Source organism: Zeugodacus cucurbitae, chromosome 3 (genome assembly GCF_028554725.1).
Source record: "Zeugodacus cucurbitae isolate PBARC_wt_2022May chromosome 3, idZeuCucr1.2, whole genome shotgun sequence".
Taxonomy (NCBI): Eukaryota; Metazoa; Arthropoda; class Insecta; order Diptera; family Tephritidae; genus Zeugodacus; species Zeugodacus cucurbitae.
The window spans coordinates 23,448,267-23,462,244 of NC_071668.1; the positions used below are offsets into that span (position 1 = coordinate 23,448,267).

At 34.3% G+C, this 13,978-nt stretch overlaps 1 protein-coding gene across 17 annotated transcripts in view; it reads left to right on the forward strand.

Moving 5' to 3' along the window:
• The window catches only part of LOC105214821 (serine-rich adhesin for platelets), a 69,540-nt gene that overhangs the window by 36,794 nt on the left and 18,768 nt on the right, over nucleotides 1–13,978 (forward strand). For 11 of the 17 annotated variants that reach the window (XM_054226720.1, XM_054226718.1, XM_054226724.1 and 8 more), the window contains one exon: nucleotides 507–1,214. The exons of 4 other annotated variants lie outside the window; for them this stretch is intronic. In XM_054226720.1, coding sequence (XP_054082695.1) covers nucleotides 507–1,214 — 708 coding nt within the window. The remainder of the gene's footprint in view (nucleotides 1–506; nucleotides 1,215–13,978) is intronic. 2 more of the 17 variants (XM_054226723.1, XM_054226728.1) reach the window with 1 other exon arrangement.

Genomic DNA, 13,978 nt, shown 5'->3' on the forward strand with positions numbered 1-13,978 from the left:
AATTATATTCCAAACATTTTTGCTGTTAGAAAACATTTTTTTAATTAAAATTAAATTTTGTTCAAATGTATATCAACAAATTGCGTGGAACTGCCAAACGTCTGTAGATTATTTATAATTATTTCAGTATTTATTTGATTTTTTTAGTTTTTATATACTCAAGCGAGTATTTTAGTGTTTATAAAAGTATTTTTGAAATATAAAAAATATTTCAAACAAAAAAGGGAGACCTTTCATCGAAAACTTAGTAAAGTTATACTGTGTGAGGTTATACACCACATTTTTCAAAAAAATTGGCAAAAAAATTTATGCAAAAATATAGAAATGTGCCCCTCCAGAAAACCAAAAAAAAAAAAACAAATGAAAATATCAACCATCAACATCGCATTTAAATGTCTCTCCACAAACTCGCATCATTAAAGTGAAATTAAAATATGTTGAAATTTCGTTGTCCAAATTGCCAACTCCTTTCTTCCTTTCTTTATATCGCATATGTGAATATATAGCTGCAAGCGTTGGTCTCGTCCACACCGCCATTATCGGTGCCCACAACGCCAACTCTACAATCCATGCAAATGCAGATGCAAAATGCTGCTGCCACTGCTGCTGGCGGCGTCGGCAGCGGAGCCGGCGCCGGAACATCAACCACCCAACTACAACAAACGAGCACAATCGAAGCGGGCAATCGTAGCCTACAAGCGCTCATACAACAGAATACAACGAATGTCCCTGGTGGCAGCGGCAGTGCTGGTGTTGGCGGTGGCCGGCAAACACCACAACAGTTATCAACAGGTGCCAGCACTTCAGCCGCTGCAGCGGCCGCAGCCGCAGCTGCAAATGCCGGCAACTCGAATGTAGTTAATGTACCGAATATTGTTGGTCAAGGCATGACAACAAGTGTTGGTGGTGGTGGTGGTCAGCATTTGGCACAATCGCTGCAACACGCACAACATAACAACACAACGCAGGCTCAACAACAACAGCAACAGTCGCAACAGCATCAGCAACAACAGAATATTGCTGCTCATCAACATCAACAGCAACAACAACAACAGCAGCAGCAGGCAGCAGCTACAGCAGCCACGGTTGCAGCACAGATGCCAACGGCCGCCGATATTGGATTTATGTTGAGCTTCTTAAATACGACCGATGTCAGTCAGTTGGCTAATTTGGATCTGAATAAACTGGCCATGTATTTGGTTAGTATGAACAATGTAATGATCGCCAATTTTTCTCAATATTTTTTATTAAATATTAAGACATACAACAACAAAATACCATCTTACCACTTACAATGCCCTAAAAACAAATTCACCATTACTACTCACCCCCACATTCGCTTAACCACAATATATATGTATCTATTATATATATTTACTATACATATAAGCCTGAATCGTTTTCGTGGTACTAAGGTTATGCAACTAAAACTAATTGCTTGTATTATATTATTTTAAACATAAGAGTCTATACATATGTATGTGTCTATATATATATAGTTTTTAATGCCATTTAATTTCCCCTTCGCGCCTCAAAATGATATTGTTGTGTTAAATAGTTGATATTCATTGTTCAAAAAAAGGCGTCAAACAAAGGGTGTATCTGTACTTACACCTAGATAAAATCGACGAAGTTCGGAATATATTTTGTTACCCACACTCGAAAACTTTTAACCTTTTTCGAGAGTCACGCATGATTTTCTATCTAAATTTTGTTTATTTGTTTTCGTTTATATTTATTTAGTCCTTATTAAAAGTAAAAACAAAACATTTCAGCCAATAATATATCATAAATTGTATTTAATCCATACATATTTCTTTTATAATTATGCATGCTATTTGTTTTTCTTGTAATTTTATTAGTTTAATATATTTTTTAATACATTTAATTATTTTAATATTTTATACCCAATTTACTAACAAATATTTTGAACCAAACAACATAATTTAAAGAGTTGAATTTTGTGCCTGTTAAAAGTCTGACAGCTGTCAGTTGTGACGTTTGAAAACATATTTAAATATTAATGTTGATTTCGTAAAAACTATTGAAGCCAAGCCTTGTTGTATCATATTTTCATATATTTAACTTGGATCGAAGTAATTTAATCATCCATAAATAACACTGTACGGCAAAATCGTACAGTTTTCTGGGTATGGAACCAAATTAATTTTTTTCCAGCAGCTTGAGTCATAAGTGAAAAAATTATATTCTCCGATTTTCGAAATTAGACTCCAAAATCGAAATATTTGGACTTTTTAAAAATATTATTATTAATTACAGCATATAGCCACAAGATATAATTTACATTCTCCATTTAATTGAATTGTGTATAAAACATTTCGGTCAAGCTTTTAAGACAGATGCTAGAAGGGTCAAAGTTTGATCTTCGAAAAAAATTATAGATATAAAAATACTGGACCCCTTCGAACATATGTCATATAAGTTTTATGAAAAAGTTTTTTATACCATTGAATCAAGAGGAACATTCGGTTTGCATCCATATTTTGGAATTTTTAGTATCCTTATACTGCAATTAATAATAATTTTTGTTTCAAGTCGAACTTCGAATGCAATTATTTCGATTTTGGAGACTAACTTCGAAATTGGTCGATTTTCCTGTTTTACCAATGACTCAAATTGTCGGAAAAAAGAGAGTATAAAGTGATTTTCTCTTTGTTTGAATCCATCTTGGTACTCTAGGTACGAGTACGGTACGAGTACAAGTTTTTCGAAAAGATGAATATTGAAATATCTATTTTCGCGATTTGGATAATATTATATTTCGCAAAATCGATAATAATTGTGTATGTGTGTATAATGTTATATTTTTGATCGTTTAACGATGTTATATTGTTGATAAATCTGTCGTAACCCTGTAATTACTCAAAGTTCACTCAATAAGTGAACTTTTGTCTTCACATTTCTTTTGGTAAATAGTTTCAGATGCAGCACTTCAATGAAACAAAAACAGAATTTTAATTCTGATTTTTTTTTTTTTTTGAAACATGTCTCAATATCGTATGGATGTTATTTCATGAAAAAAACAGTAGAAATTCGGGAACTTTTGCAGAATGATTATCAATATATTAGAAACAATATTGCTACTTAGTTATATGAACCGAAAGAGATTAGTTCCTCTAAAAATATCCGAAGAACATTCGATTTATTGCATTCGAATTACTTTAATGTAGTATCTTCCTAACGCTAATGGCGAGATATAATGAAAAATGAGTTGTCAAACTTTTAAATGTCAGTTGTCAACAAGATTTTCAAAATTTTAACAGAGAAGTTGAAGGTCTCCGCCTGACTTTTCGGTTCATCTTCCTAACATATTCCATTTGAAGTGAATTTGAGGGTGAATCTTAACTTTATTCAGTTGACGTTCAAGGTTCGAATTCGAATTTCGATCTTAACTTATTTCAGTTAACGTTTGAGCTTCGAATTCGAATTTTGTCATCCGTTCTTAAATATTTTCCAAAAACTTGCAGTTTTATCGAATATTTTTATTTTTATTTACAATAAATTTCATCATCTCTAAATACCATACGTCACTCCATAAAAAAAATTGAAATTGTCTTAAAGCAATTATACAAATACACTAAGTATCTGAGTAATTTTGCGCTCTATTTTATGTATTTTTATGTACCATACATATGTATATACATATGAACGTCGCATATCTGCTGTATATTTTTATATAGTTAAATGTGTATGCATATCCGTATATTAAAAAGAAAGGTACACATTTTAATTTCGTTATTTATAATTATTCATTTCACGAGTTTCCTATATACGAACCCACACACATATATGTATGTGGGTTTGTGTGTTTGTATGTATGTATGTGTCACTGTGTACGAATATGTGTAGTTCCATTTCAATACGTTTAGCGTGTACTTTCGAATGGGAAAGCATCATTTGAATTAATATGAGATTACACAATTTTATGGGAGATGACGATGATGTGCTCTGTGTGTGTAACGTCTCCAGAGCATTTAATTATCTCATTTGTACAAATAACAACAACAACAATAACGAAAAAAAGAAAGAAATGTACATGACTACAGTTTAACCGGCTTTGAGTAATTTTTTTGCCTTTAAAAACCGGTTTTTATAGTTTCTTCACTTCAATAATGTCTTTTATTAGTACAATCGTTCAAATAACGTATACTATTTATGTGTGTGTGTGTGTGTGTGTAGAGATATATACAACAAATAAATGTACTAATTGTCACCAATAAACGGCAAAAATTAAAGTCATTTAAATTCTAATAATTTTCGCTAGCAGAAAAGTGTACAACAACAAGAACCACACACGCATAGCTAAACTTAAAATAGAAATGCTATAAGCTAATTAAAATGAATTTTTTTGTGATACATATTGCGTTTTGCAAAATCATTTGCATACCAAAAATATTAGAAAAAATTAATCAAAAAATTGGAAAAAGTAGAAAAAAAAATTGGAAAAAGTCGAAAAAAAATTAATTTGGAAAGTTTGATTAAAATTTGTGTGGAAATATGCAGAAATCCAAATTTCGTGTTCACGCTCAAATAACGCCTCCACCAGGTTGCCTACAGTGCGTATTATGTAAGCTATGTTGATTTTCATTGATTGGCACAACATTACTACGTGCGACCACTCTCTTTTCGGAACACAAAGTAAAATTTGTAAAGTGGCGAGGTTCACGGACTCGTTTCCCACACAAAATCAACCCCTAATTCAATGCTTGCTAATAATTATAAAAGAGATTTCACAACGGCATAGTATACGTGCATACATATGTATATGAAATCGAACATTGGAAAACAAAGCCAACGAAAAAATGAAATTAAAAAAATAAGAAATATATCAACGACTCGTATGACGACGCTTCGCAGCCACAGCCACAGCACGTACATATGAGGGCGGTAGAAGGAGTAGACGCGCTGTGTATGAGTACTCTCAATTTAGAGAATTTATTGCTTACGACGGCAAGTGGCACTTTCTATCTAACTGCTAACACCCGCCTCGTACTCTACATACATACATATAACTAGTATCGTATAATATTTACTCGACATACTTGTACATATAGACGCGTGTGTATACATTTAGACGATTTTCTTAATATTACTTATTGTTTCGATTGTCGTTGTTGTTGTTGTTGTTGCGGGTTACACCTTTTCTCCGAGTCATTTAGACAATCAGACATTTGGGCAATAAAACAGTGTATAATAGTCAATAAGCAAGCCAGCACAAGCCAGCCAACAGGCGAGTAAGTAAGCAACAACAAGAAGAACAGCAATCGCGGTGGCGGTGGCGTTGACGGTGTCGTGGTAAATACAATGCAAACATCGCCGCAGCTCATTGGCAACCGGCCATTTTAAACAGCACCATCGCTCGCCTGAACATTCGAATAGCAAAGCGGCGGCGACAAAAGTCGAAAACGCAGCAGAGCGCGCATTGATGATGCGCTTTACCCCGAGTGTGGTGTGTGTGGTGCTGTGCGCTTTGCCGTTTTGCTTTGTTCCTTGGACGTTTGTCGATTGTTGGGTGTCAATTATGTAGTGATTGGTTGGATAGTGTGGCTAAACACCTACTGTACTTCGGATATGATGACGAAACCAACCACGAAACACTGATTAGAGCAATCGAGTGTTTAGCTGGGTACGATGTTAGTAGGTTGGGGGGTGCTGTGCTAAGCGGCTCACAAGTAGCTGTATGTGCTGTTGTTATTTTCTGCTGCTCAAAAGTTGTCCCAAAAATTGAAATTTCTTATACCGTTTTGTGCCCTCCTTGTTGACGTTGACAATCCGATATAGATTGTTTCATGCATATGATTGATTAGCTTTACATACACAGATACATATTGTTTGTGTGTTTCTTGATCCACTTCTTCAAAAGATAAAATGCTAATTGCAGTAATTTTGTATCGGAATCGACATCATCACCACAAGTCACTGACCAAATATGCATTATTCTCATGTCTTTTCCGATATTCGTCGATTCTATGGCTGTTTGCAGCTGCTCTTCGGTTGATTGTCTTCGGCTTACAGTGGACTGACGCTAAAGTGAACATCATTGAATTCGTACATTACTTATACAGAATCTCAAATATGCATATCGTCCGTATTTGTGTTAGCAGTGCTTACTACTATCATCATAGAATCCGAATTGTAAGGCCTCCAAAAGTTTTCAACTTAGAATCATTTCTAAGTAAACCTGTGGAATTTTTCATAAAGCTACAACAGCAATAACTTCGATCCCTGTTCCCCGGACTGAAACCTTCGAATTTTTAGATGAAAAAGTTCTTATAAAACTTATCAGTTGTCTGCAATCGACTTTAAAATATTTAAAAACCTTATATTTTCGAAAAAACATTAAGTCCACACCACAAGTCGGAAGACGAACTGGGTCTAATTGTAAGGCTAGACTTTTTTTATTACAGTAAGTCTGAAAAACTTCCATGAATCACTTCCCTCCTTACACCTTATCGATTTCATATAATTTTATGTACAATATATCGCGGTAACACTGTACTTATATGCATATTCTTTCTTAATGTCTTATGCTTGTTTTTTTTTTTATTATTTGACAAGTATAGGTACTTACATTCCAACTATTTATTTGTATCTACAGTATGTGTTCGCTTTATTTGTGTCAATGTACATTTTGTTGTTGTTTGCATTCGCGTTTGTACTAGAATTCGTTTGGGTTGCTCAAGCGTTGAGCGGAAGATCATAAATCGAACATTTAATTATTTCTAGTGTTGTGTGGTATCTACCATACGAATACAGGCATATCTTCATATGCGTATGTGTGTATTGGACTGTAAAAAATGTATATATTATCGTGCATATACCGTAGGCACTTATTTATATTAGATTGAACATTTTTGTACACAATTTGTTTGTTTGCTAATTAAGAGCTTTACTCGGGTATTATCTATTCTTATCTATACACTTCAAGTTAATGAGTGTAGTACGTGGACAAGTCAAGAGATAGCGTATTTTGTTAAATATTTTTTTATGAAAAGTATGAAGAATCTTATGTTTGATTTCTAAAGCGATTAGCTTATGTGGGATAAGCTGAAATTTAGTTTGGGTTGCTGGTTTAAACCCCACGTACAATTTTTAATCTATTTGAAGGTCAATTGGGGGAATTAGTTTTCTTCGATTGGAAAGTTTTTCGAAGTAGGCAATATTTCATTGTATATTGGGAGTTATTAAGGTGGTTCTATGGCTTTTAAAAATGGAATTACGCTTTTCTTTTGCTACCATGATTGCATAAATATATGTAATAATAATTTTGTTTTACGATATTTTTGGTAAAAAAAACATTTATTTTAATAATGTCAACTTTTGTTTTCACAACAATACGTTGACACTAATGTAAATGAAAAACTGTTTTTGTTGTTTTTGTTTTTTATTTCTACTTCGAAAAAATAATTTAAAGTTCGAATAAATATATATTTTCGATTTCGAAAAATTAATTTCAAAATAATGTTTTTGAAGCGATGGAAATAATTCTTATAGTTTCACTTTGGAAAACTTCGAAAAAATTTTTGATTTCGAAAAATAAATTTAAATTTCGAAAAACTTGTTTTCACAAAAATAAGTTGACCCCAATGTAAATGAAACCCTGTTTTTTGTTGAATGTTATTTAAATAATTGTTATTAATTTCAATTTCGAAAAATTAATTTCCACTTCGAAACACTAAATTAATTTCAAAATAATGTTTTTTGAAAGCGATATAAATAATTCTTATTAATTTCGAAAACTTCGAAAAAATTTTTGATTTCGAAAAATAAATTTAAATGAAACCCTGTTTTTTGTTGAATGTTATTTAAATAATTGTTATTAATTTCAATTTCGAAAAAATAATTTCGACTTCGAAGAATAAAGTTCATTTTTTTCAACCTTGTCAACAAAACCTTTCTCGTTTTATTACGGCTTAGAATAATGTTTGTCAAAAGTGTCATTAAAAACTTCAACTAATTTCGATCTCGAATATGATTCGGAACAGTAATGTAGAACACGCCTGATTTTTTAAATGTTGCACATAAGCAAACAAATGCAGGACACACGTTTTTATTCAATGACTTTTCCATGCATATGTAAGCACATTACTCCTCATAACTATTACTTATACCCTTATTTGGCATACGATATGTATGTATTAACGTAAATTTTAACTTCCTTTCCATTGCTTTGCTACTCCTTTGCGCTTGTATTTTGTGTGCTCTTCATACTTTCTCAGGGTCAACACTTGCCACACAATACAACAACAATAATACAGACGAGTATCACTTTGTAATAGCATGCCTTGACTGGCGGCGCTCTCATTGCGACTTGGCCACATTTATTGTGCACGAATAGGCATTATTGGTGGATATAATACACCACTCTACACTTGTCTACTGCTCGCTTTTACGTAAATATTGTACTTTGTATCTCTGTTACTCCAATGCCATTTAGTTTGTTGGGCATTTGCTGCTGATGGCTGATGGCGGTGGCGGCATCTGCATCTCCACAGCATCAGCATCTGTGTATTGGCGTCGGCGACAAAATAATGCAGACAGCAGAAGAAAAGCAAAGCACCAACAACAAGAACAACAACAGTAATAATAATAATAATAATAATACAAAAACAACATACAACCAATTGTAAGCATAGCTAGAGCGTAGCTATAGACCATCAGCCATCATCATCAACGCTCAATTCTGCAGTTGAAGCAGCAGCCTTAACAGCAGCAGCTAGCTAGCAGCTATCCCTTTGTATCAACGAGGGCAATTTTAAAATGTATTTTCGCTTGTATTCTCCATTTTCGTAGCTCATTTTTTATTCGTTTGTCTGTTTGTCTGTTTGTTTGCCCGTTTGCTTTTTGTTTGTTTGTTACTGCTGCTGCTGCTACTACTCTGGCTACTCCGGCTGCATTATCCTATAGGTCGATTACAGTCTACACTCACTGTTCCATGCCGTTCAACGTTCTGGCCTGGTCTGGTCTGGTCTGCACTGTTCTACTCTGTTCTGTTTCAATTCTTCTGCAGGCTTCAATGCGTATTACTGGCTGCTACTCTCATCGCATTTACTTGAATTCGATGATATGTGGTATTATTTACGTGAACGTAACTGAATGGTGTGTGCCCTGTGCTATGTGCTGTGTGGTGAGGTGTGTTCTCGCTTCATGTATGGTGTGTAGTGTATCTGTGTATGCGACGAAGAAGGTGAAGTTAAATGTTGATTTACATGTTTCGACCGTTTAATTTCGTTCGCTTTTCGCTGTCTTTGCGCTGCCTCTGCCTGTCGTCTTCACCGTCATCGTCATCGTCATCAGCATTTTGTTTGCTTTTGCTTGCATTGCTTCGGTACTTTCTTTGTATGGGCGAATATCTGAATATCTGTATGTGCAACTATGTACATATGTGTACATACATTATTATGGGTATTAATTTTCATTTATACTCGTCGTCCGCCACTCATCGTAAACTACCTGACAGACAGACAGTCCAACTACACGCTCACACACATGCACTCACGTGTGAATATTATTCTACCTGCTTTTGGTTTGTCATTCAAACGCTATGCGATCGATGCATACGCAAAGTAAATGAGTTTATTAATAAGCGCAAAAATTCAACTCAACTAATTTATTTTTATACGGTACATACTGTATGGACGTATGAACAAATACTCGAACTTTCTCAGTTCGACGCCTTTGCATTAAATATTATTCATCATTAGCTTCACATTGAATATGAAGAAATAGTAAATACAATAATCCTTAATTTTGTACCATCAAACCATATGCTTCCGTTAATTTGACTAACTAACGGTCTAAATGTACACTAACTCCAGCTTAGACACCTTGTAAGTCCACCAATTTTGCAGACGTAATACATATTTACATGTTTACACCCAATTTTTGCTCCCCTATAGAAAATCAGCTTAAGAAATCGGCTTAAGGGTTCTTTATGACACTTCAGTATCAATATACATACATACAATGTTGTGCAAATAAATAGCTGTTTATGGACTCATTTGACTAACCTAATCAATAATTAAATCTAGTCGATTCTTATAAGACCTTTGATTTCCTCATAAGGGCCTTGAGATATTTAGTATTAGTTTACTACTGTCATATATGTACATGGAATTAGCGCACTTGTAGGTATTCATAACAAGAATTCTGCAATTTATTATTAAAATATCTGTATAAGTGTTAATATGTGAATGTGTGGCGAGAGCATGCCCAGTAGGAACAGAGATGTGAAAAATTTTAATTCATTGAGATATACCCATTGATCGATTGATACATTGCTTAAGATTGATAGATAAATAAACGAAAGGAACTGTCAAAGTGACAACGTCATTGTAAACAAAGGCTTCCTCTTCTTTCATCCAAGACATCTCAAACTATTGTATTTTTTGTCGAACACACTCTAATTAGTAACACAACGAATCTCTCTCAAAAATAATTTAGAACAATTCTAGAGTTAAAACACCGCCTTAGTCCCAACAAATCTTTGTATAGACAAATACTACTATACCCTATTCAAAATTTTCCAAAATGAAGTACCTACAAAAATACTTCAAATATGTTTGCATACTCTAAATCAGTACCAATAACAACAACATTGCGGATATCCGATTATACCGCCATATTTTGTCTACAGGGTGTCAACATACAAAAATCAATCTATTATTCTAAATTCAATCCAAACACGAGTAGTGAGACGAAGAACTCGCGTGACTACTGTCGTGGATGCCACTTGTATCAGCCAAGTCAAGTGGGAGCGGCGGGCTTAAAGCAGCGCATACGACATGCTCACATCTGTGCTGCTTATCCATACATACACACACACACACCGTATAAGATTTGCGTACGCCTGTATGTATGTATGTATGCAGATGTGAAAGAGTACGACGTTCTTACAGTCATCCATGTGTCGTTTTCGGCTTGGCATTCTCCACAGCGGGGTTCTTGCGCATTTTATTTGCCTACTAGTAGTGTCGCTGTCACATTTTGTAGTGTTATTGTTATTGTTGCATATGCTACACATCGACAACGAGATTGCCACTATGCGCGCTGCAAATGAGAGTACGTAACCAACGCGCTAGTGCGTCTGTTTGTATGTAATATTTATGTTAATTTTTATTAACGTAACAACACTTGTGCATACATACATATAGTACATCATCATGTCGAGCATGAAACCAAAGAGCCAACCTACCAAGTAACCCGAGCCATCCAAGCTGTCAACTAAAAAACATCTAGTCAGTCGAACCAACAAAATTACCAAACCAAATCGAGCACTCACTCTCACACTCTCCGCGCTTGAAACCAAAAATTTGTTCAAGCCTCCTCCTGCGATTGCGACTTTTTCTCTCCCAAAATATTTATACGCGTACGATGTGTGGCAGAAGAAAAAACGCAGTGAAATAATTTTCTCAATTCTCATAGAATATACAAATCTTGGCGTTTTATGCTCATTTAGATTGAGCGCAATGCGCTCACTTTAGCTCACATAGTTCAATGTATGCAAGTACAAACGCACGCACTCACACAACACACACAAAGTCGCTGGCAAAGTCTTCTTCGTCGTCGTCGTCGGTGTTTTGTGTGTTTGCATTGTTTTTGTCGCCGCCGCCGCCACCGTTGTCGACGGTACCACCGGTAACACCACTGCTGCCACCGCGCCACCTTCATGTCGTTTGTTACCGTTGCTCGCACGTGTGCGTGTATGAGTGCGATTGGTGCCTCCTAAGCTGCAAGGATATTTATACTACAGTGGAGCAATTTCAAATGCTGAATTAAAAAACAAATTTTGTAGATAAAATCTAATGAAAAGTTATAAGAGTTCAGGAAGTAGTAAAAAATAAGAAAATAAGTAATAGGCCGAATCGTTCAGCATAATTGATCGTAATTCTAGAAAATGCTAAATTTGGGATATTTTACAATATTGAAAGTATAATTTTCCCTCCTATGCATTTAACCTCCTTCCTCGTGTGTCACATAAATTATGTGTTAAGAATAACACAGGCCAACACTCAATTTGCTTCTTTGAATTTATCAACTGATTCTAGTTAATTTGGGTGCGCCGAATTCAAATCAGTTTGTCTCTATCAGCTCTAGTTTTCATGATATAACTTTTCGATGATATAACTATTCGTTCATCTCTTTCTAAATTCGATATTTCGACAAATTTCATGATCTCGTTCAAAACGTTAAATCTAAGACTGAAAATCGTAAAAACTGTGTACGAAATTAATTAATTTTTTGAGAGGAAATTATTTCGAGTACTCCTTTAAATCATGTAGAAATTGTGGCAATAAAGATAGAGTGGAAAGTTCCTGAAACAAATATTTTTTAGACAAAAAGAACTAAAAATTGTATTCTAATTTTTCTAAAATTAAAATATTGTTATTTAGGACTTCTTTAACGAATATGGAAACCAGGATGGAATGAAGAGTTATTTAATAAAAAAAAAATTTCCTGAAGATTCGAGACCAAAAGTCCAAAAATTTTTATACGAAATGGGTGTGGGTTCTAATTATTTCTAAAGATTAAAAATTCTTATTTCGTGAACTTCTTTGGAGAATATAGAAACTAATGAGCTCAAGAGGTAACAGAGAGTTCCTTCTAAATCTAAGATAATTCTTATGGTGATAAACCATTAATGACTGACTGGATACGGGATTGTTTCTGATACTTTCCAAAGAGAAATGGATAATTTTGCCGATGTGTGTTTCTGCACAGAATATGGAATCAAAGGCGTTCAAGATTGAATAGAGAGTCAATCTCTCCTCTGTTACAAAATCGAAGGCAAATAGATTCTCCAAAATATAAAGATTTAAAATCATTTGAAAAAATCTAACATTAATCGATGGGATACCGATCATTAATAATTCAAATTGGCTCTCAAAGATTTTCTAAAAAAAAATATAAATGTATCGATATATCATCCCCTTTTAAATATTCCTACTCATTTTTTCTTCCGAAAATCACTTCGTTGAAAAATGCTTTTTCACACGCATCCTTTAACGCATAAAATCCACATTTAACCCACAAACTATATACTAATGTCTGTATGTTTGTAAAAAGGGTTAATCCAGCCATTACAATTGAACACTTACGCGCCGTAATCGCACACTGTACGGCGTGTGCTGAATTCGCGTTACATATTACTTTTGTACCTGAATCTTAATCCATTTTAGTTGGGGTGCCACAGCGCTGTTAAGTGCGCGCGCGGTAACGCGCACTCTACTCTGCCTGTGTACGATTGACTTCAACAAATGCGTTTGCATACACACAAACACACACATACAAGTGTAAAATAGTATCTGTGTGTTGTCGCTATCTTTTAGGGTATGCTGGCTTGTGTTATTACTATTTTATTTTATTTCGCATTTTATCCCTTTATACATTTTGGTATTTTCTCTATATAGTTATACAGAGTACTGAAATATTGCTGTGCATATGAATAGATGGATGGATGTATGTATGTGGTGTGCACTGGAAGAGTATTAGCGTATACAAAAACAATAATGAGATTGAGAGTAGGAACAAGAATAAGCATAGATACATGTATTTGTAGCTGTAGAGGTAAAAGTGATAGCTTTCTTGTTTTATGGCAGCACATGCTTAATGACAACGTTGTTTCATTGTCCTTATTGTTGTTGTTGTTGTTGCAGTATAAAAGTTTTTGACATTTTTTCAATATTTTATTGAATTTAAAATTCTAATATGAATACTAGAGTTCTAAAACACAATATTTCTTCAATGTTGTTGTTTTTTAAATGATGTGTTAGTGTCTAATCTGTGTTCTAGCCCTATATTAGTTGAGAGGTTAGTCGCTATAAAATTTTTAATTCGTCGTTAAAAAGTAATATCGCGTTTGACAATCCATCCGCTAACGCTACTATTGTGCGCTGTCATTGCTTTTGTTGCAGCTGCGGTGGCGTTGGTGCGCGCGCTCATTTATATTTATTCGCTC